This window comes from Melanotaenia boesemani, chromosome 18, assembly GCF_017639745.1.
Source record: "Melanotaenia boesemani isolate fMelBoe1 chromosome 18, fMelBoe1.pri, whole genome shotgun sequence".
NCBI lineage: Eukaryota > Metazoa > Chordata > Actinopteri > Atheriniformes > Melanotaeniidae > Melanotaenia > Melanotaenia boesemani.
Window position 1 is genome coordinate 24,196,549 of NC_055699.1, and position 23,586 is coordinate 24,220,134.

Consider the following 23,586-nt stretch of genomic DNA (forward strand, 5'->3'; position numbering starts at 1 on the left):
TAAGAAAGTCTTTAAGAACAAATAAAATCTTAATAAATAAATAAATATTTTTTAAAAATGGGAAAAGAAGGTGGAGACTAAAAGAAAAAAAACATTTAAACCATCTCTCTTTCTCTCTCTGTTTCCCCGGTGTCTCTCGACCCCCTCTGACGTCACCAGCTGCTCGGTAAACGGACTCTGTCTCGCGCTCTCCCTCTCTCTCCTATGAGGAGACACAAACCGGAGACGCTGTACGCGAGGTCCCGGGTTACCTGTCCGCGCGCTCACCTGGCCGCCTGCGTGAGTCTGTGTGTGTTTCCACGGCCCAAAACTACAGAAGAAGAAGAAGAAGAAGAAGGAGGAGGAGGAGGAGGAGGAGAAGTGGGTCGGAGTTGTTCAGTAGTTTTCCCCTCGCGCTCCGGAGGGTCTTGGAGTGAACATGGAGCGGACTGGAAGTTTCCTGCTGACCGCGGCTCTCCTTCTGCTCTCACCGGGACTAACGGGCGCGCGCGCAGACACCTTCAAAGGTAAGGAGACATGTCCGAACCGGGCGGGTGTCAGTGGGTGTTCTGGAGAGGTTCGGAGAGGAGAAGGAGGGGAAGGTGGGGTGGGAGGGCGGCGGTGTGAACACGGGAGTTTCTGCGTGTTGGCATCCAAGTTTCCAGCTGGAAAATCTCCTCCTCCTCCTCCTCTACCTCCTCCTCCTCTTTTCTCTGTCAGTTTGGCAGTTTTCGGTCGATCTCAGACCAGAAAACACCAGAACCAGGACTAGGACCACACTTAGAATCAGATCAAAAGGGATCAAATCAGGAAGGCTCAGGAGGATTTAGCAGCACCAGAAAACATTTCAGGTCTGAAACAAAGTTTATCACTCTTATTGATCATATAGATCAATAAGTGGCTCCAGTTTTTTTAACACAGTAGAGTCACATCAACCAGACTCCATTAGAATACCGAGGCAGTTTAATGTCATTCCACTAAAACTCCAGCATCCTCATTGATCATCTTATTGATCCCAGTGGCTTCATGTCATCAGTACAACATTCAGGACATCCAGCAGCACAGAAATCAGTCTCAGAACCTCGACTGATCACACACCCATTAAACTACAACTCAGATTATTGATCATGTTTCAGAGCAGTTTCTGTGCTGCTGCAGGTGAGTAGAGATCAAAAGTAGAGTGAAATAGAATCACAAGCAGAAGTGCTGCAGGAGGATGTTGAGCGAGAACTAGAACAGAGGAACAGAGCAGAGGTTCAGCATTAAGGATCAGAACCAGAGTGAAGAAGAAATCCGGTGTAAACCCGTCTGGAACGCCATCAAAATTTAGATTAATTTAATTTCCTGTGAAATTAAAGTCAAAGCTCTGTTACTGATTAAATATTTCCACCACACGCAGCATCTTTTTGTTTGTGTGGCTGCAGAAATGAAGCGTGGAGATGAATGATGAAGGTGACCAGGACGAACCTGCATCTGGGAGTTTTCTGGGCTGTTCTCAGTTTCTCTGCTGGATCTTAAAAACACAGTCAGACCATTTCCTGCAGCTCTGATCTGTCAGAATTTCTCTGTCTGGACATATAAATCTGTTAATCGCCCCTCTGATCACACGCTGAGGTATCTGGGTTGGAAATGTGTTAGTGAGGCCTTTAATGTCCCCGTCAGTGCGGTGGGAAATCTCAGTTACCACAGTTTATGTGTGTCCATGTGCTGCAGTCGTACCACAGGGGTGATGAAGGTGCAGGTCGTGCTGAAGACAGTGAAGTGATGATGATGAGGGATAAGAGGAAGATAAACTCCCGTACTCTTTGTAGTGATGCTTGTTCTCTTTGTTCCACAGCAGCTACAGAATCATCACTGATGAGATTCACTGAATTTCATCTGATTTCACAGATTTTTCTCTGATTTTACTTTTTATTTCAGAACAATTTTATAATAATTCTATAAGACTTAACGTGTGCCAGTTTCTAGACTGGTTTCAGACTTTTTAACTGGTTTTGAAGTTTTTTCTGGACTTAGTTTTGGACTTAATGTGTACCAGTTTTCTAGACTGGTTTCAGTCTATTTACCTGGTTTTTAAGCTTTTCTGGACTTGGTTTTAGACTTTATGTGTGCCAGTTTCCTGACTGGTTTCAGACTTTTTAACTGGTTTTGAAGCTTTTTCTGGACATGGTTTTGGAATTTATGTGTGCCAGTTTTCTAGACTGGTTTCAGACTTTTTAACTGGTTTTGAAGTTTTTTTCTGGACTTGGTTTTGGACTTAATGTGTGCCAGTTTTCTAGATTGGTTTCAGACTTTTTACCTGGTTTTGAACCTTTTTCTGGACTTGGCTTTGGACTTAATGTGTTCCAGTTTTCTAGACTGGTTTCAGTCTATTTAACTGGTTTTGAAGCTTTTCTGGACTTGGTTTTTAGACTTTATGTGTGCCAGTTTCCTGACTGGTTTCAGACTTTTTAACTGGTTTAGAAGTTTTTTCTGGACTTGGTTTTGGACTTAATGTGTGCCAGTTTTCTAGATTGGTTTCAGACTTTTTAACTGGTTTTGAACCCTTTTCTGGACTTGGTTTTGGACTTTATATGTGCCAGTTTTCTAGACTGGTTTCAGTCTATTTAACTGGTTTTGAACCTTTTTCTGGACTTGGTTTTGGACTTAATGTCTGCCAGTTTTCGAGACTGGTTTCAGTCTATTTAACTGGTTTTGAACCTTTTTCTGGACTTGGTTTTGGACTTAATGTCTGCCAGTTTTCTAGACTGGTTTCAGACTTTTTAACTGGTTTTGAACCTTTTTCTGGACTTGGTTTTGGACTTAATGTGTGCCAGTTTCCTGACTGGTTTCAGTCTTTTTAACTGGTTTTGAAGTTTTTTCTGGACTTGGTTTTGGACTTAATGTGTGCCAGTTTTCTAGACTGGTTTCAGACTTTTTAACTGGTTTTGAACCTTTTTCTGGACTTGGTTTTGGACTTTATGTGTGCCAGTTTTCTAGACTGATTTCAGTTTTTTTAACTGGTTTTGAAGCCTTTTCTGAACTTTGTTTTGGACTTTATGTGTACCAGTTTTTAGAGTGGTTTCAGACTTTTTAACTGGTTTTGAAATTTTTTCTGGACTGGGTTAGTTTTTTCTGGACTTGGTTTTGGACTTTATGTGTGCCAGTTTTCTGACTGGTTTCAGACTTTTTAACTGGTTTAGAAGCTTTATCTGGAATTGGCTTTGGACTTAATGTGTGCCAGTTTTCTAGACTGGTTTCAGTCTATTTAACTGGTTTTGAAGCTTTTCTGGACTTGGTTTTAGACTTTATGTGTGCCAGTTTCCTGACTGGTTTCAGACTTTTTAACTGGTTTTGAAGTTTTTTCTGGACTTGGTTTTGGACTTAATGTGTGCCAGTTTTCTAGATTGGTTTCAGACTTTTTAACTGGTTTTGAACCTTTTTCTGGACTTGGCTTTGGACTTAATGTGTGCCAGTTTTCTAGACTGGTTTAAGACTTTTTAACTGGTTTTGAACCTTTTTCTGGACTTGGTTTTGGACTTAATGTCTGCCAGTTTTCTAGACTGGTTTCAGTCTATTTAACTGGTTTTGAACCTTTTTCTGGATGTGGTTTTGGACTTTATGTGTGCCAGTTTCCTGACTGGTTTCAGACTTTTTAACTGGTTTTGAGGTTTAAACTGGTTTTAGGTGTTGTTACTGGTTTTGAACCAGTTTTTGGACTTAACTGTTAAATGATTTCAGATTGCCATGTTCACTACTGCCAGGTATTCATCTGTTTAAGTCATCCTCGTCATCATCAGGAGACAGTGTTAGAGGATGAAGAGCGAGGAGTTCATGACCTCATGTCAGGAAGCAGTAAAAGCTCTAGAACAACAACAGTGTTTGAGCTAAAAACCATTTAAACTCCACTCAGAAAGCAGACAAAAAGCAGCTCAGGGAATCTTCCTGTTTTTAGTTTCCTTCTGTCTCCTGGTAATCTGACGGTGGTTGTGTTTAAGTCCAGGGTACACATCACACAGCAGCTGCTCATGGAGACTTCGGCTGCATTCAAAGGGACGATCTTTAATAAACTGGGCTCAGCTGACAGAGAGAAGTCCTGAAGAAAGAGAGCAGAATGTGGATGAGGAGGAGACAGAAGGAGATCAGGAGCTGTTTGAACTTTGGCAGTTTGTCTGCAGCCTCAGGGTGTGTTTGATTTCCCCTCCTGACCGTCCCTCTCTGCTGCGCATATGGGTGGCTGTGGGGTGTGTGCGTGTATGTGAGAAGCAGTGGGGAATGAAATTAAAGTCTCCACGGCCCGAGTCCAAGATGGCCACCACGCCCTGATAACCACAGAGATGGAGCAAGGTTAATGAGCGTGCCCGGTTGTCAGGGGCAACGGCTGCTTGAGTTAAGTTGGTAGTCTTTGGTTTTCATTGTTTTATCTCTGTGGTTGTTTGAGTTTGTCATGGTGTTGTTTTCTGCGCTTCTTTGACGTTTAATTAAAGATGAAGAAAGAAATGTTGCTGTATGGTTGTTTTATGTCATTTTGTGGGGCCCCATGATTCAGGGCTGCTCAGGATAAAACAGATTCATCCATCCCGAGACCCATGGTGCTCACCAGCAGCCAGAACATCATGAAATTACAGTTATTTAGCAGCCACTTACAGCCAAAGCAACATAGTGTTATTTTCAGTGCTGTAACTTCTGCCAGAGATGGGGACTCGAGTCTGGGACTTGGACTTGAGTCGCACATAAGCCTCATTTCCAGTGACTTGCGACTTGACTTGGACTCACGTTTTGACACCCGTGAACATTCTTTTATTTTTTTCATGATCTTATCTCTGTCCGATCTCCTGTCTGCTGTCATTTCTTCAGACTGAACGTCACACAAACAGATGCAGTCAATCAAAACAATAGCAGTAACAACTGTTGCTGCAGCATCGTTTCAGGTGTTAAAAAAAGGTACTGTACAAATATAAGCGCAGCAAACTGGAATTTCTGCTGTATTAAAATCCAGGACGTGGGATCCACCAAATCCCCCCTTTTTTTACTTTGAATCACACCTGGACAGGTTAGTCACTGTCATATGAAACTAATTAAGCATCTATTTTAGCATCTCTGTTAGTAACGAGCTTAGCACCACTGCAACATAAGCGCTAGCTTGTTACTACCCTTGTACTAAAATAATGTTAACTCGATCAGACTGGCTCCACTGACTGTGTTCAGAAGAAGAACGAGACATTTACTAAAGACAGTTTCCATAAGCTGTTGACTTTGGCACGATGACTTTAAAACTGGGACCGAACTGGGCTCAGACCAACTGTAAACCACATGGTTTTACTGGGTCTGTTTATTAGAAAAGTACAGTTGCTTATTTAGGAATGTAAGGAATATTTACTGGACCTCAATTAATTAAAATATTGAGTTTTTTAAATTCTATTAGAAAGTGGTTGAAATTCATATTTTCTTTACTTTCTCACAGACTTTTCTTTTTCTGATGCATCAGTGCAGGAAACACCAGCTGTGGACCTGTTCAACCACTGTCCTGGAGGTTTTACATGTTAAGTGCTGCAATACACCTGAGTCTAATTACTAATGGGTCACTAAGAAACTTGTGCAGAGCTTGATAACAAGCTGTGATTTGGATTAGGTGTGTTGCTGCAGGGAAACGTCTAAAACCTGCAGGACAGGTGGTGATCCTGCACTAAAGTGCAGCATATTGGCCTCTCTCTACTTTCAGGAAAAACAAATGCTGGGAACATCAGTGTTAGTATTTTAAATTTCTGAATTTTGGTTCATATTAAAAACTCTTGTTTGTGTTATGTTAATAACATATTTACTAATCTGAATACATTTCCATGTTCATCTGGTTTTCCAAATTCAGTAAAGCAAAGAAATCATCCAGAGGAAAGGGACAGAACATTTTTCAGTTTAAGCTACAGATCAAAGCTGTTATTAAATGCTGGTAGATAAAGGCTGAGTAAAGATTATAAATTCCTTGGATATTATCCTGCTGTCCTCTAAGCAGACCAGACAGCAAGCGTCACATGGGAAATTACTCCTTACAACTAAAATGGACTTGGGACGTGACTTGGATTTGAGCCATAATATATATACATAATATATAATATATAATATCTCTGACTTGTACAAGTTGTTGTTACACTTACAAGCTACAAAAGTTCAGGTATGAAAAATTGTTCAAGTGAAAAATACAATTCTGTGATACAAGTCGGAAAATACAAGTCTGAAACTGACTAGAAAAAGAAGTCAGTTGTACAAGTACACAACATTTTACAATCTGAAAAAACATGATCAGACTTCTCTAATCTCTATTTTTTTCCGTCTCTGCAGAAACTTCATTTATATCCCAGAATTTCAGTTTCAACTGTAAAAATGAAAGTGTGTTTTGAGTTATCCTGTCTCATATTTACTCAGCCTATCAGAGGGTTTTGCATACATTCCTTACTTGTTAGGAAACGAAGACCTAAAACCACCATCACACAGTTATCTTCTCTACAGAGTGCCCCCCACTTATAGGTAGAGTGAAACACTATTCACGAACATTGGAACATTTCTCATCACATTTAAACATCCTTATAACTTTAGACACAGATGAGTTCATTTTGACACTCAAACATTCCTCTGAAAGTGTCCCCCTGTTTCGCTGTGTACTGGGCTGTAATTCATCAGACATGAAGGTTTGCTCATGTCCTTGTGCTGCTAAGAAAATTTTCATTAATCCCTCATCAGCTGCAGCATATAAACAATGTCTGTGGCTCAGGATCCAGAGTCTGAAATCCAGTGGAGCCTTCGCATCCATGTTTTCTCTCTGCCGTGCAGATGTCCAGCGTGACATTCAGCTCGCATTTTAAAGAAGTTTGAGTCTTTTTTAGGTCTGATGGGTTGTGTTAAGCCCCGCCCACTTTATCAGCTGTCCACTCAGCTTGTAGGCAGGTTCAAAAATGTATGCAAGATGCTCATTCACACCTGATTTAGATGGACTGTAACCACCTGCTGGAATCCTCTTCTGTTACCCACCATGCACCTGGATAGCGAGGTAATGAAGGCATCAGGGTTCATGGTTATACATTTAATTTTCTTCTGGTTTTAGATTAACTTGACATGTTTTATGCTCTGTTTATTGACTGGTTTTTGGACTAGTTTTATGTGCTTTTTAGACTAATTTTTGGACTGGTTTTATGCACTATTTAGACTGGTTTTATCCGCCTTTTAGACTGGTTTTTGGACTGGGTTTATCCGCGTTTTCGACTGGTTTTTGGACTGGGTTTATGCGCTTTTTAGACTAATTTTTGGACTGGTTTTATGCACTATTTAGACTGGTTTTTAGACTGGTTTTATCCGCCTCATAGACTGGTTTTTGGACTGGGTTTATGCGCTTTTTAGACTGTTTTTTGGACTGGGTTTATGCGCTTTTTAGACTGGTTTTTGGACTGGGTTTATGCGCTTTTTAGACTGGTTTTTGGACTGGGTTTATCCGCCTCTTAGACTGGTTTTTGGACTGGGTTTATGCGCTTTTTAGACTGGTTTTTGGACTGGGTTTATGCACTATTTAGACTGGTTTTTGGATTGGGTTTATGCCCTTTTTAGACTGGTTTATGATTGATGTTTGATTTGCTGGTGTTGGACTGGTTCATGGTGGGAAATTTGTTACAATGTTTTTAAAGTGACTGAAAGGTGAACAAAGACAGAAAGAGGAGGGTCTGTAATTAGAGCTCTGCTGTTAACTCAGCAGCACACACACTCCCTGATGACCTGGTGTGTCCAGGTTCAGGACTGTCGCTGATTCAGGACTTTACCTTTTCCTCCTGAGTGTGTGCTTGAGTGTGTGTGTGTGTTCAGATGCAGTCAGCTCTTTGTTCTGTCTCGTCAGGGTTTTAATGAAGCTCACAGATTAACACACACTGTGAATTCAGGTGTGTGTTTGTGTGTGTTGAGGGCCCTTAGTGAGTTAATTATCTCTCCTCAGACCTCAGAGACTTTCTTCCTATCTTTTCTTTCTTCTTCTTCTCCTGCCATCTTTTCTGTTCGTTTATCGGCCGAGTTGAGATCAGACTCCATCTGCTTGTTTATGTGTTCACGTTTAGACGGTGTGTGTGTTCAATTTCAGGACTTTGTCCGGCTCCACTCCCTTCATGGGTGAACCTCCATGATCCGGTCTTAACTGTATTCTGGGTCTTCGTTGGTTCTCCGAAGGGGAAAACGGACAGGTTTCACAAGAACCAGCTGGTTCCGTCCAGATTAGATTGAAAAGACCTGGATACTTGTGTTGATTCCGAGTTCAATCTGATCCAGATCTTTTTGCTCTTTTTTTTTTTCTAGTGCTGAAGTTCTGGTGTCAGAAACCACAGGGTCCTTCAGAGGTCTGTAAAGTCCAGGTCTCCATTAGTTGGAGTGGTTCTGGACCAGAAAGATTTTGGATTAGTGTACATTAATCCTGGCTGATGGTCTTATCGTGGACTCAGAGGGTTTGATGAAGCGTGTCATCTTCTGACTTTTCATGTGGCCTTATCTTCAGATCAAAGCTGGAAACTGCAGGTCTCATAAAAAGCTGTTTAGACCAGAGAAGCAAGACAAAATCAGCTGAAAGTTATATTGATTGTGACGCAGAACACACCTTAGGAGAACCTACTAGAACGTGAGATGTGTGTGCTTTCAGTTAAAAGTGATTCCCAATCTGAGGAAGACCTGAACAAAGGGAGGTCTGACATGAACAGACCCCAGGAGACGTAGATCTGACCACAATGTGGTGCACATGAACAGGATTCAAACAGCAGCAGCATTATGTGCCCTCCCAGGAAAACAGGAAACAGCTGCAGCAATTTATTGAAACATGTTCAACATAAATACAAATACAGTATATGAGGCAAAAATACCGTTCTAAGGAGCTTGAAAGTGAATCTGATCTGAGAAGCTTTAACAGTCTAAACCCTCGTAGACCAGCTTTCTGTCATTTTTTAAGCAGTCTCCAGGAATAGTTCTTCAGGCTTCTTAGAGGATTTTCCAATGATCTTTTTTTTATGTTTGCTGCTTTTTGTTCCGTTCTCTATGCAGATAATCCCACATTGCTTCACTAATGTTGAGGTCCGGGTTCCGTGGAGGATCCATCCCTCCATCAGACCTGTTGCCACTGATTTTCAGCCCAGTTCTTGTGTCATGTGGCATAGCCTTTTCTTCAAGTTTCCCCTCCTTAAGAATGACTTTTTAACAGACACCCTTCCATGGAGACCATTGCTGATGAACAGTGGAAACCAGAAACCTGAAGATGACTTGATTATCAACCAACAGCAGCTCTGATAAACTTTAAACTGAACTCTGAATCTGATCCTGAAGTTCACAGAAACACAGTTCTGTGTCATCCTGAAGGAAAGCTCAGTTTCTTGTCTTTTTTTAGGCAGAGTGACGTTTTCTGTAATTTCTTCATATTTGAGTCATGTTGAAACAGTTTGGAGACGAACTGAACTTATAAAATATTAGGAAAAAACACACAGTGTGTATGTGTATCCATGGATCATATGACTCTCTGTTCTCAGGCTGCTTCTTAAGCCAATTTAGGCTTTCAGCTGCTGCACACAGTCACCTTTAATAGTGTTAGCGCTGTGAGCAGAGTGGTCACACTGAGCCCTGCTGTGAACTACACACACTGTGTGTGTTGCTCTGAGTGTGTGTTGATCCGAGTGTGTATTGAAGTGACTGTGTGTTTATCTGATTGTTGGTTTATATGACTGTGAGTTTATCTTAGTGTGAAATTATTTGAAGTGTTCCAGTGTATGCTACAGTGTGTTTTGCAGTGTGTAGTAGTGTGTTTTGCAGTCTGAAGCAGCGTGTGATGTAGTGTGTGTTGATCTGAGTGTGTGTTTATTTGTGTGTGTGTTAATCTGTGTGTTTTAAACTGAGGATAAATCTGAGTGTTCCAGTAAATTCTACAGTGTGTAATGGAGTGTGATACAGTGTGTATGGCAGTGGGTGTTGCAGTGTGATGCAGTGTGTTTTGCAGTGTGATGCACTGTTCTACAGTCTAAAGCAGTGTGTGTGTTCCAGTGTGTAATGTAGTTTGATGAAGTGTATTATGTGATTTGATGCAGTGTGATGTAGTGTGTGTTTCACTGTGATGAAGTGTATGAATCATTGTGATGCAATGTGTGTTGCAATGTGTATTGCAGTTTTATGCAGTGTGTCATAGGGCTGCACCCTAAAAATAGTCGATAACTAATTTACCCGTCGACTATTGTTAGCAACAACAAAAAAAAAGAACAAAAAAAAAAAACTACAGAGTGAGACGTCATCTTCTTTTCTTATCTCTGCTAAGTTACACATGCGCAGTAAAGTCCGCCAGGGGAAAAATATGGTGGCCGACCGTGGAATAGAACGGCGGCAGAAGGCGTCAAAAGTCTGAAATAACTTTACATTAAACTTACAAAATAAATTAAATACAGATACAAATATGAGATTTGTAAAGCGGACCTTGCGTACCACGGAAGTACGTCTGCAGTGCTCAAACATTTAAAGAGGAAGCATGTCGGACTTACATAACAACCTTATGCAAGATTTCAAAGCTGAAAGTGAAATAAGATCCATTTAATAATTATGAGATACATAATCCGATTGGTTGACTAATCGTTTTAATAGTCGGTGACTAATTGACCATCAGAATAGTCATTAGTTGCAGCCCTAGTGTGTCATGTGCATTGCGGTGTGTGTTGCAGTGTCATCCAGTTTGCATTGCAATGTGTGATGCTGTGTGAAATATGTGACAGTGTGTAATCCAGTGTGTGATTTATTGTGTTGCAGTGACTTCTCTTAGATTAAAGTTGATTAATAAATGGTTTCTTTAATATGAACATAAAGTTCTGATTTCAGTTTCTGTGAGTCGTGTATATTTGTGTCATTTAAACCTTTCTGCTTTACCAGCTGCTTGATTTAAATATTTTTATTTTTGAGAACATAAAAAACATCTAAACCCAACATGTGGAACATCAGTTAACAGCTGACTTTTTTGAATGTTTAAACTATCCATGTGAACTATCTATTTCATACATTCTGCTTCATATGAACGGGACAACATGTGCTGCTACATTGAATTCTCAGACCGTTGTTTTACTTGTTGTGGAAAGTCGAGAATAGTTTGGCAGTTGAACGGTGAAGGCCCCAGCCAATCAAATGGCCTGACTAACCATGTATCTGCTCTCATGACTGATGTTCACCGCAGTTCAAAATAGGGCCCGACCGATATGGATTTTTTGAGGTCAATACCGATTCAGATATTTGGCAGAAAAAATTTCCGATACCCGATTAATCGGCTGATTAATTAAAAAAATATATAATTATATTATATAATTATATAATTAGCTCATTAACACTTACACCAACAAAAATATGAATTACAGGTGGAACATTTTAATGTTTCACAATATTTTTTCCGTTGTGTGATTTTTCTACCGATGGAGCTTACATGAATGTAGCTATCAGTTGTACTGATTAATTTTATCTTTAGATTTAGGCCATGGGTGTATCCCTTATATAACCAATATGAATGAAGTTGGCAAAACATTATTTATGCAGCCTTCTGATGCCCTTTAATGTTAAATTACATTTTCTTTACTCCAATATTTTCTTTGCCATGAAATATATCATGACATATATCATATATGAACCAAAATAAAAAACAGATATGCTTTTCTCAAATGTCAAAAAGATGTCATTTTTGATAGAGTTGTATTTTATATAAAAAGGTCACAAATTGTCTGGCACTAATTGTAACACATAGTGAGCCACTGTTACAGCTTGTCACATTAGTATTTTCTAACAAAGTAAAACTAAGGGAGACATGACATCATGATGGTGGCTGAAGACAGACTGTAATATTAATAATTTTAAGTTTTCAGTGCTGCACTGAATAAACCTCCTCCCCTCTGCATTCACATCTCTCCTCCTAAAATACGCCTCAACCTGCAGCTGACGGAGTGATGAACGGTCGTTCTGTACTCTCAGATATTTTATACACTTACGTTATTTCTGCAGTTACTGGCTACTTTGCTAATGCTATGCTAGGTTGGGATAACAACAGCAATGTTATGGCTGACATAGACAGGGAGCCCCTTAAGCTAATTTAGCACAATTTTAGCAATGCATTGTAAATAAAAAGCTGACCGACACAACGAAGCACGCTTCACTTGTCATTACACACGGCAAACAGAGTTAAACTGAAACTGGAGACATGTTGAGTCATTAATTTACAACATTATTATAAACTTACCTGTCGGCAAGCGCCACTCTGCCCACTGCTGTAATGTAGCCTGGCTGTAGCTGCTAGCCACCCCTGTTGAAAAGACAGGGGGATGACTGTGGGATTGAATGGAGTCAGAGCTCTTACTAGTGGACAAACGCCGCAAGGACATCATTCTGCACGACTCCGACACTTAACAGCATTTACAGTTTTATGAGAAATTAAGAATAAATCGGCGTTTAATCTGCAAAACAACGGCCGATATTGGCCATTTTAAAACGAGCTATTATCCGCCAATTTAAATTTTGAATTGGCCAGCCAATAAATCGGGCTGGCCAATTCAAAGCTTCAGGCGTGTCCAACCCATTATGTTTTAAAAGCTGTAGTTATTGGAGGAAAGTTGTTTAGTTATGTTCTGCACTGCAATACTTTTTACTGTGATGAAATTCTACAGTTTCCATAGAAACAGTTTATTTACACATACTTGGCAGGACCAAACTATTTTCATGTGACTCCAGTAGATCATTAAGAAGATGTCAGAAGAAAAGAGAAACAGATTTTATCTTCAGATTTTCATCTTCGTAATTCAAACTAGTCTGAAATTTGTCAATTCTTTCTGTTGATGAACTTTACGTTCAAATCCAGATGTAAGCTGTCAATCATCAGGTTATCTCCTCCTCCTGTGCAAACTGAACTTCAGCTGATGGTAAAACCACTAACAGCTTGTCAACACGAGATCACTCATCAATAACTGAGAGGAAAGATCTGGAGGCATCAAACCACAGAGCAATCATTAACTGTGAAGTAGATTAGACTGCAAACGGTCTGCAGGTCAGATCTATCATGGAAAATCAATCAGTGTATCAATAAGTTCTCCTGATCAGAGAACAGTTTTCTCTGCTTGAGTTAATTTCTTTTTTTCATCTCCAAAAACACTATGCAATAATGGGATTAATATGTTAATTAGTCTGCTTAATATTTTTTTCTGTTAATCATTTAAAAAAGTTTATGAACTAAGGCAGAAGACCCAAACCAGAGGGAAGCAGATCCGGGTGTTGGACCGTCCTCTGAATGGAGAGGCTCTGAAATGTTCAGATCTTCATGCTAAAGCTCATTCTGCTCCAGCAACATGAGGATGATGTTTGTCTCCTGCTAACCTCTCGCCTGCAGCTCCATGCTTCATGTTTGTGCTGCAGTAATTTAAAAAATGCAGAAATCTTTGTTGCTTTAATCTTCCCACAAATCCACATCAGAGCTGCGAATTATCAGCAGCAACAGAAGGAGGAAAGTTCCCGTTTTCTGCCTAATAACGCACAGCTTGCTCTGTGCGTTCTCGCTTGGTCCGGGGCGGATTAAAGCCACTGGAGAAAGGATCCCCGGCGGGCCGAGGCGCTACGATCGGCCCCGGTGGCCCTCAGGATTAACGCTGCGTCTGCAAACCCAGCAGGGATTAAAGGAGCCGGATTAAGGCTCCTTTTGTTTAACGTGTGAGATGAGATAGAAGACGAGGAGCAGGTTTTGTGTTTCTGAGAGCATGCAGACGGACGCTGGTGTCAGCACTAAGCTCTGTCACCAAGATTCAAATCTCTCCCGGTCCCTGAACTCACCATAGGACAGTTTAATACTCGAGGTCACGGCACAAACACGGACATGATAATGAGAAAGTGAAGATTTGGGATTTTTACGCAGAAAAGAAAATCCTGTTTTCTGAATGTAGAAACAGCTGCAATGCGAAGATAGAATAAGCTTTTATTGATCCTCAGAGGAAGTTTAGGTGCTGCAGATACTAAAGTTAAACACATTAAGACAAAACATAATCCAGCTTGTAACATGACACTGAACAGAAAACAGCAGGAATGAACAGGAGAAGTCCTGAAGGCAGCAGGAAACATGGACAGACGTGATGTCCTGGCGGAGCAGTCTGAGCCCTTTAATGTACAGAATCATATGAACATCCAGTTTTACATCTCATACCTGCAACATATTCCAGAAAAAGCTGTTTCAGTGAATCTTTTCCAACTTTCACATCTCCATTCATTCTCCTAACACTAAAACGTTCTAACACCGAGGATACAAGTGATGAAGAGTTTCAGGTGTTTTATTCAGGTGTTATTTTGTCTCATTCTTGTTAGTATTAGGAAGTTAGTGTTGATACTAACAATATTCACAATAATAATGTCAATATTACATTATATATAAAACATAAATACATTATATTATATACTATAATATATATATATATATATATATATAAATGGACTGGACATTTTACATGAAGTGTTTTTGAATATCACTTTTCAGAAATGCATACAGATGCATCAGATCAGATTATTAAATCTGATAACTGACAGTTATTGGATTTTAATGGTTATGTAAGCAGGTTCAGTGTTGTGAGGAATCAGAGACTACAGGTGTCCAGCTTAGGTTTCCATCCTTGTCCTTTACTCATGGATATTCCTCCAGATGGATATTCCTCCAGGTCGCTTGAATGGTTTCATGATATTCTGACTGTTGATGGAGAAGTATGCCAATCCGTTTAATCTTTCTTTGAGGAAAATTATTTTTAGGCTGTTCAGTCGACTTACATGGATGCTGCTTTTGGACCAAATCATCACCTGTTTGAAAAAGTAACACCAGCAATTGTTTCAACTCATCCCACATTTCTCCAACTTTTTTCATGTTGCAGATTTGTTGAATCTGACTTTTTACATTTGACCAGACGGAGGCGCTGTAGTTCCCAGTGTCTGCACCAATCACAGGCTAAAGTACAGAGCTTAGGCCCCGCCCACAAGGAGACTGACTAGTGTCAGTTGTTTGACAATAGATGTGTTAAGTCTGTGAAGAGAAACCTAGAAGCATCTTGGTAACAGAGGATGTCCCTGACAGTGAGATGCTTCACAGATTGCAGAAACAAATTATTTCTGCAACAACGGATTAGAAGGAGTCAGCATGTCTTCACAAGATTACAGCACACACACTGCAGGGAGCATGTGCGTGTGTTGGTGTGTGTGTGTCAGAATGTGTAATCCCTGTCCAAAGATGTCAGTCTGATTAGTGTTGTGGCCCAAACCCTGATCATATTCATAGGATTATTGTTTGAAGATGGTGTGTGGATGTGTGTGTGGGGTGTGTGCAGTAATGAGACAGGGATTAGTGTGTTATCAGTATAATCTATGCTAAGATGCTTCCTGCCTGTTCAGCAGTCTGACAAACAAACAGGTGTTTCTGTTTTGAGCTTCATCACATCAACACCACCGACAACCACGTCTCTAGTTCTGGTTTGTTTCTGCAGGTCCTGTTTTTTCTCATCTCAGCAGATTAATTCTGGGTCTTGATCCTCAATGTGATCTAACGTAGACCTGAACCGGGATCTGCTGCAGGATCCCCTCTGAGCCTCCCTGGCTCTGTCAGCAGATCCTGGATCAGATCTTCATACGAACAGATGTGTTTTCTTCAGATGCAACTTCTTTCTGAGTCTCCTGGCGCTTCTGGTTGTAGTCTCTGATGATCATGCTCCATCCTGCAGAAGGCTGACCGCATGTTTGTGAAAAACCCAACAGGCCTCTGGTCCAGTTCCCAGTTTGTCTCCTCCACTTCTCATCTTCATCTTCATCTTCATCCTCATTCTCCTCTTTATATTTATGACTCAGATGATCCTACAGAGATGTGAAAAAAGAGGCTGATTTAGATCTGCTGTCTCATCTGTGGTCATGAGGACAAATACAACCTGAGATAAAAGTTTCCTCTGATTGGGTGTCTGGACATGACTGATCACAAGATCGATCAGCTGTTTCTGAACACATTCAAAAACAAATTCCTGCAGATCTCTGGTTCTGTTTGGTCAGACTGCAGCACCACCTGCTGATAGCTGGAGAATAGTTGGATACAGGATGGATGGATGCAGGTTGGATAGATGATTGTAGGATACACGATAGATGATGGATGGATGGATAAAGGATGGATGGATGGATGGATGGAGTGGTGATGTGTTTATGTGCAGGTGAAGCTGTGGGACAATCACAAACTGACAGTTTGTCTTTAATATCCTGTGAGATCTTCCGTCCTGCAGAGAACATCATATTAATGTTCAGGTAATAATTCAGACACAGACTTTTCCTTCAGTTCAACAACCCATCAGTGTATGTGTGTATATGTGTGTGTGTGTGTGTGTGTGTGTGTGTCAGTTCAGTGCTGGCGGTAAGACCACAGGAAGGAAGGATAAATATTTTATTGAGATTTTAAAGCTTTCGCTTTTTTATCATGATCATTATGATAATGATCAGAAAAAGGCTGCCAGCCAGCAGATAACTAACACACACACCGAGAGCTTCCTGTGGCGTGTGTGTGTGTCATGAAGCCTACAGGGACCCCAGGCCCAGGAGCTGCTATTTAACCTAAATTACTACAGTAAATATTCATATGCAGCTAATATGTGTGTGTGTGAGTGAGTGTGTGTGTTTAAATATTAATCACGTCTCAGGCTTGGCGGCACTGAGCTGAGGTTTGGTTTCAGCCTTTTAGAGTTTTTCTGAAGTAAGTCAAAATACATTAGGAAAAATAAAGTAAAGTAAAAAAGAATGCCATCATCTTAGAATCTGGTCCAGTTCTTTCTGGTCTGATCTTTAATGAGTCCATCACAGTTTGGTCCAGTTGGTCTGACGTAAGAAATCAGATCAGATATATCAGATTTTATTTGAATATTTTAGATCATGAAAACACAATATCATGAAACAACAAAACAAAAACTTCCAACAAATAATTTAACCGGTATAAAAGACGGTGGAGACCAAATTAAAGCTGTAACTCCTTACCAGCAGCACCGCCATATTGTGTCTCTTTGTGCCGCTCAGTTAGAACCTCCCGGTCCGTGGTATGGAAGCTGATTGGCCAGCTCTGGATCCGTTCTGATTGGCTGCCCTTAGGCAGAAAATGTTTTTTTGTTTATGTTGAATGTTGAATGTTAAGGGCTTACTGTAAACAGGAGTACTACTGCTTTTAACTCTATTGTAAAATTTGGTCATGATGTCTCAGGTGTGTGCAACAGCGCAGTGAAGGCATCACAGAAAAGACCTATAGTGGTGCATTCACTACCATCTGTCCATCTGAGTGTGCGACCTCCTGCTGCCTGAGACGTCTTTGTGGCGAGGACGAGTTTCTGGGTCACTGTGAGCACTCGTGTCCTCAGGCGGCTGCAGACTCTTAATGTGCCACCAGACTGATTAATGATTGGCTGAATGTGTGTCAGAGCGTAACCGCAGGAAACCAAGGAGCCCCGCCGGGACTTGCTGAGGTTAAGAGAGGTTAAAGACGCACAAAGAGATGAGATCAGTTTCCTGATCTGAACCACTTTATCCGACCACACTTTCTTTCTGAGTCCTGAGGTTTCTCAGGTGTGAGGAGGCACCTCATTTATGTTCAGTCGAGAATCTTTGGTTCATATTTACAGCCGAGACATGATACGTGCAGACGTGTGTTCATGGGCTTGGTTTACTTTTTAACCAGGAAGTTTCTGAAGTTCAAACAAGTAGTCTGAAATCAATTTATTATTTATTACCAAGTCAAAGTTGAGTGTTCCCACCTCCATCTTTGTCTCCACCCACAACTTTACCTCATGCTGCATTCACTGAACCTCATGAAAGTGGGATGTTGGAACACCTTTATTGTCACAAACTGTTGGTAGTGACCAAACAAAGATGGGGTCGTAGATCCAAAAAGAGTTTCCTCTGCAGGGTGCCAGGTTCTTAGAGATAGAATGAGAAGCTCGGGGACTCAGAGTTCAGCCGATGCTCCTCCACATCAAGAGGAATAGGATGAGGCGTTCTTGAGGTGTTCCAGGCTTGACCCACCGGAAGAGTCCCAGGGGAAGATCCAGGACACACGTGAGGGACCATGTCTCTCCGATAACCTGGGAATGCTTTGAGATTCCCTCGGATGATCTGGAAGAATTAGTTGGGCAGTGGAGTGTGTTAATGGTTTTCTTCTCTCATATCTCCGACCTCCTCCACCTGCTCATGAGATGTTTGCTTCCTGAGTTCGGCTTGTCCAGCAGGAGCTAGTTTCTACTCTTCTGACTTTTTGTTGGTTCTTCTTCTGTGTTTCACTGTGTGTCTGCATGTTATTGACTGCTGTGTTGTGAGAGCGTCCTGAGGGAGAAGACCTTTTCAGCTTCTCTGCTGGAGGTTAGAGATGACCTTCTGTATGCCGGGTGAGGGGGTGAGGTGCAGACTCTGGTGTGCTGCAGGTGTCATGTTTGACATTTCCACCCTGTGTTTGTGTGTCGTTGTGCTGTCGTCCTTTCGTCTGTTGGATTAATGTTTGTCTAAACTCACTGAGCAGTTTTACTCAATCCCACAAATGATCCCAGTGTCAGACATCAATCATTTCCTGGTTTTGGTTCTAATGAAGAGAAGCTCAGAGTTCACTTGGGCTTCCAGCATCTGGTGGTGCTGATTCTATGACTTTACTACAGAAAAGATTTGTGTCTGATTTAAGACTTCTGGAGATTCAGTAAAATTGGACACCTGTGAAGCAGACGGTCTACTGAGTGTATTGATCACTGCAGCACACACACAGATTTATGATGAGTCAGCAGGAAGCAGAAAGTCCTCTAAATGTCTTGCTCTCTTACTGCTTCGCTTTCTCTGTTCCCTCACTCGTCTTCCTCTCCTCTCCTTCTCCTTATCCTCCACTTTGACTCCTCGTCTTCTTTCTTCAGATATCACTGATCTCAGATCTGCTTATCACTGTGTTTTAACTCTGACATCAAACTTCAGTTATTGATCTGAAGTGGATCTGATGAAGAACCACAACAGTGGAAACAAGGAAGTTCAGCTCCGTGTTCCCAACATGCATCAGCAAGATTCCCAAAATCCGTGATGATGTTGATCTTGGAAAGAAGACAGAAGTACTCGAGGAAACAAGGAGGATTAAAAAGAAGAATAGCTTTCTTGTCTAATCTGAAATGTAATCTATGTGTTTCTGGTTTTATGTTTTTTGATATGTTCTAATCTGTTCTGATGGGCCGTCTGTTCACTCAGGATTACTGATTTTTAATTACATATCAGCCCGTCTGCCCTCACATATGTCCTGAATTGAAACCAATATAACCCTGCCTCTATGTGTAGCTAGTGTTAACTGGAGGGGTGTACCGATACAACTTTTTCACTTCCGATACGATACCGATATTGCAGCCTTCAGTACTGGCCGATACCGATATCAGTCTGATACGATGAGGACGAATCATACATAGTTTTACAGATTTTGTAGTGTGGAATGTGAGAAAAGGCTTGATCAAGTGATATTACTCAAAACAAAGAACAATAGTCAGCAACAGTAAGTATGAGAAAAAACCGACCCATTTATTATTAATCATGGGTTGCATAAATAAAAAAAAGAACAAAAGAAAAAAAACAAAAAAAAAAAACACAATTGTTTATTGTCCAACTGCTTAAAGTCCACAGTTTCAATTTCCCTGACTGCCCAAAACAATGTGGCCATTGCTCTTAGTCTTAACAAAAGCAAGAGTCAACAAAATAAACATATCACTCTAATAATAAGCAGAAAACAAATCAGTAAAATAAAAAAGGATTACTATCTTTTCTACTCCTCCATCTCCACTTTCTGCAGTCCGAACACAATGTGGAGATTCTTTTTTAAGAAGATAACATTTCAGCATGCTAAGCTATGAGCCTGCTCCTTGTAACAGTTGTAATTGTGGAATGGCCCTTTAAGACTTCTTTTGGTCGTCTTCTAATGATGACGTCAGCAAGATACTTCGAGAAGAGAGGAGAACGTCTTGCGAACGCTTGGACTGCAGACGGACATTTTGGGAGCTCGGCTCTTTTCCTTTCTTTTTCCCACTTGTTGTGACGGACGTGTTGTGTGGCGCTGTTTTATTTATGTATGATGAGACAGTATCCGTCCAACCGGGCTTTATATGGTTGATTAATATCCTTTTTATTAAAGAGCACGCACTGTGGAATCTTCAGTACCAGTGTCGCTGTGAGTTTTTTAACCTTGTGGCAGCTTTATCCGGCTAACTGAGCTACCCCCTTACCACAACACGCTCCCCCGTTACATCCTGTGCTCCTCAACAATAATTGATGTTGTCAGCTAAAGAGCCTTTTGCTAATTTTTTGTGTTGCTGCTTCAAATGCGTGATGAGGTTGGACATATTAAATGTTCCCAGTTCTGTTCACCACAGGAAACTTGTGCATGACAAGTGTTGCACCTAGCCACATCGCTCATGCTCCTTGCTACTTTGCTAGCACATGCTGCTGTGCTAATGCTGGATCTGGAATTGAATTGCTGGAGCAGAATGGAGCGAGAGCTTATATCAGAGTGCTTATATTAGAGATTTTCTATGCATTTCTATATAATACAGTACTGTTTTTGTTGGCTGATATCGGACCTATTTCCAATACCAGTATTGGAACGGGACACCCCTAGTGGTAACCGTAGCAACAGTTACAGTTTGGCAGTTGTAACCATAGGAGGAGTTTAGATCTGTTGGGTTCCATAAGAAATTGAGGCCTCAGAGAAGAGCCCTGTGGGATACCTTAGAACATCTTTGAAGGGTTTGGAACTGATTAATCAGTTAGATTTATTTGGTTTTGTTGAAAAAAAGGGAGTCACCAAAACAGAGCCCTGTGGGACGTCTTAGAACAACTCCAACGGGTTCTTAATCAATTAGATTTGTTTGGTTTTATAGGAGAAATCAAGGCAACAGAACAGAGCTCAGATTGTCTCCTATAGGTTTGGAATCAACATCCAAATCAGCATCTGGTTCAGCAGCTTCAGTTGTTCCAGTTACTGGGTCATTTTTAAACAAAACCTAAGGAAACTTGTCAATATACCCCCCAACACTTTCCCCAGACAGCAACAAAATTTTTAAGAACTTCTTTCATTTTTCCAAAATTAAACTTCCCTGAGAACCTTGACAACTACAAGTTCTAGACTGGCCTCTCTTAGGAACCATGATAGGAAGTACAGTAGAACCATCTTAATTTCAGAAATTTCAGATAAGGCTGGTTCTTTTGTCTGTATGTCATGGAGCAGAATTTATGAGGAAGCAAGAACCAGAGCAGCAGAAACATCTTGTGGTGGTTCTCGTGGGACAGTGAGGACAGATGACTGCACCGAGTCCATCTGCATGACGGGACTCAGATCTGATGGACGAGTCTGACAGCAGCTGTCCTCTGGGTGATGAGCTGACGGACTGACTGATGAGGAGGGACAGCAGACACACGGAGACACTCACACCTCCGCTGGCCATCAACACACACACTGCATCATAATCACTGTTAGTTTTATTTTCAGAGTTGTTGGGATGACTTTTTTTTTATCTTAACTCTTTCTCAGTTTTTTTCTATGTGATGGTTTTGCACTCTTTTTGGTGGTTTTAAATCCCTCTGGTATGTTTTAGTAATTTTTTTCTCGTGGTTTTGCATTTCTGTCAAGGCTAGGTGAACTTTCAATATGGAAGAGTCAAGTCAGAGTTCGTACTCAGGTTCTAATCCAGAGTTCCTGGTGTCTGAGGTTCTGCAGTTTGCTCTCATTTGATCTGATTTTTTTGATCATTAGAGGAGTTTCCTCAGAGACCTTGAGGCAAACATTACTTCACATCTGAAACAGTTTGTTGATGCTGTTTCCAGAAAAAATGTGGCTGTAGACATGTCCTGTCCTGCAGCTCCCCCTTTCCTTCTCTTCGTCTTCCTCCTCCTCCTCCTGCTCGCCCTTGCCAGGAGGGGTTAAAGCCCAGAGAGAGGAGGAAGAGGTGGGGGCGGGGGGGTTGGATAATCTCTGTGTGTATGTTACAGGGTAATTATTAGTAATTAGCATATTATTCTAATACCGTCATATAGACAGCCTCAAGTACCGCCAGATAACAGTGATACACACACTGTCACACACACAGACACACACACACACACACACACACCCAGAGGCAGCAGGCTGACTGCTGCATTATTCATCTTTGGCCTGAGGCAAGTTAGCTCAGTGTGCTAACGCTAATGCTGTTAGCGCCCAGTTACTGTTCCTACTGGAGATCCCAGTTTATACACTCTCTCACACTCACATACACACACATACACATGCACTCCCTTAAAAGGTGAAATGTGTATGTGTGTGTAAAAGAGAGCGTTTTTGTGCATGTGTCTTTGTGAGGACATTTCTGCTCCATCTCAACCATTTTCACCTGGTTTCTGGGTCCAGTCAGAACCAGGACTGGATTTAGGGTCAGAGGAATGCAGAATGAGACCGATGGCCCTCACAAAGACAGATAAAAGTGTTTGTGTGAGTGAGAAACTTCTAGTGTATGGGTCTCTGTGAAGACATACACGAGTGTCAGTGTTTATGAGGACATTTCTTCCCCAACTGAACTGTTCTCACGTGTATTCTGGGTCCAGTCAGAACCAGGACTGGCTTTAGGCTCAGATGAATGCAGAGTGTGACTGAGAGCCCTCACAAAGATAGACAAAAATGTGTGTGTGTGCGTGCGTGTGTGCATGCGTTGGGTGTGGCTTGTTGGTCTCTAATCAGAGTTTCTTTTAATAGACATCAATGACTCCTGTTCATGGGATGCAGAAACTACTCCTCATCTTACTCTTCTTTACTCTTCTTCTACCATCTGTATCTATTTGACTACTCCTCCTCCTATACACCCTTCTTCACATTTTGCCTACATCTCCTCCTCCTCCTCTTCCTCCTGTCGGTCTGAATATCGTCTGTCAGTCACACAAACTCTGTTGTGTTCTTGCTGCCATGTTGTTTCATCTTCACTGTCAGTGTGTGTGTCTTTGTGTGTTTGTGTGTCACCAGCTAAATGCCACCACTGACACCACCTGCAGCATCTGTCTGTCAGTGTGTGTGTCACTTCCAGTCACGCACACACTGCCCCAGGGCCTGCTGGGAGGTGCGTATGTCACTATGTCTCGTCCAATCACCTCTCAGCATCTTGGGCGATAGCTTCACTGCATGCTAACGGCTAACGCACACAGCAGATAATAACACACACATTACATGAGCCTGGTTAAACACTGATAATTGGTGTGTGTATGTGTGTGTGTTCTTCTGTCTTTGTGAAGACATTGTAAGGAGTTTGGACTTTGGGTCTGACCCTCAGAGGGCTGTTTGAGGGTTCAGACCTGGTTTTAGGGTTTCCAGGTTTATTACAGGGTCAGGATCCAGGGAATGTGGTCTGAGACTAAAGGTGCTCACACAGATGGAATTGTGTGTGTGATGGACAGACAAAGACAGGAAGGAAAGGGCCTCTTCCTGAAGAGGAAGTGTGACGAACAACAACACCGTCATGACCTGAGAGCAGGACCTGCCCAGAACCTGAACCCCATGAGGCTGACACATGAGCTGGAGTCCTGCTGAACATCTGGGCTGATGCA

The 23,586-nt window shown here is 41.4% G+C and overlaps 1 protein-coding gene across 12 annotated transcripts in view; it reads left to right on the forward strand.

The window, feature by feature from the left end:
- Positions 1–167: 167 nt before the first annotated feature.
- Positions 168–23,586, forward strand: part of LOC121628798 (receptor-type tyrosine-protein phosphatase mu-like) — a 165,821-nt gene continuing 142,402 nt past the window's right edge. For 7 of the 12 annotated variants that reach the window (XM_041968108.1, XM_041968110.1, XM_041968111.1 and 4 more), the window contains exon 1: positions 169–506. In XM_041968108.1, coding sequence (XP_041824042.1) covers positions 419–506 — 88 coding nt within the window. In that variant the 5' untranslated portion in view covers positions 169–418. Of the gene's footprint in view, positions 507–23,586 lie in introns of all 12 variants that reach the window. The other 5 variants (XM_041968107.1, XM_041968109.1, XM_041968112.1 and 2 more) reach the window with 2 other exon arrangements.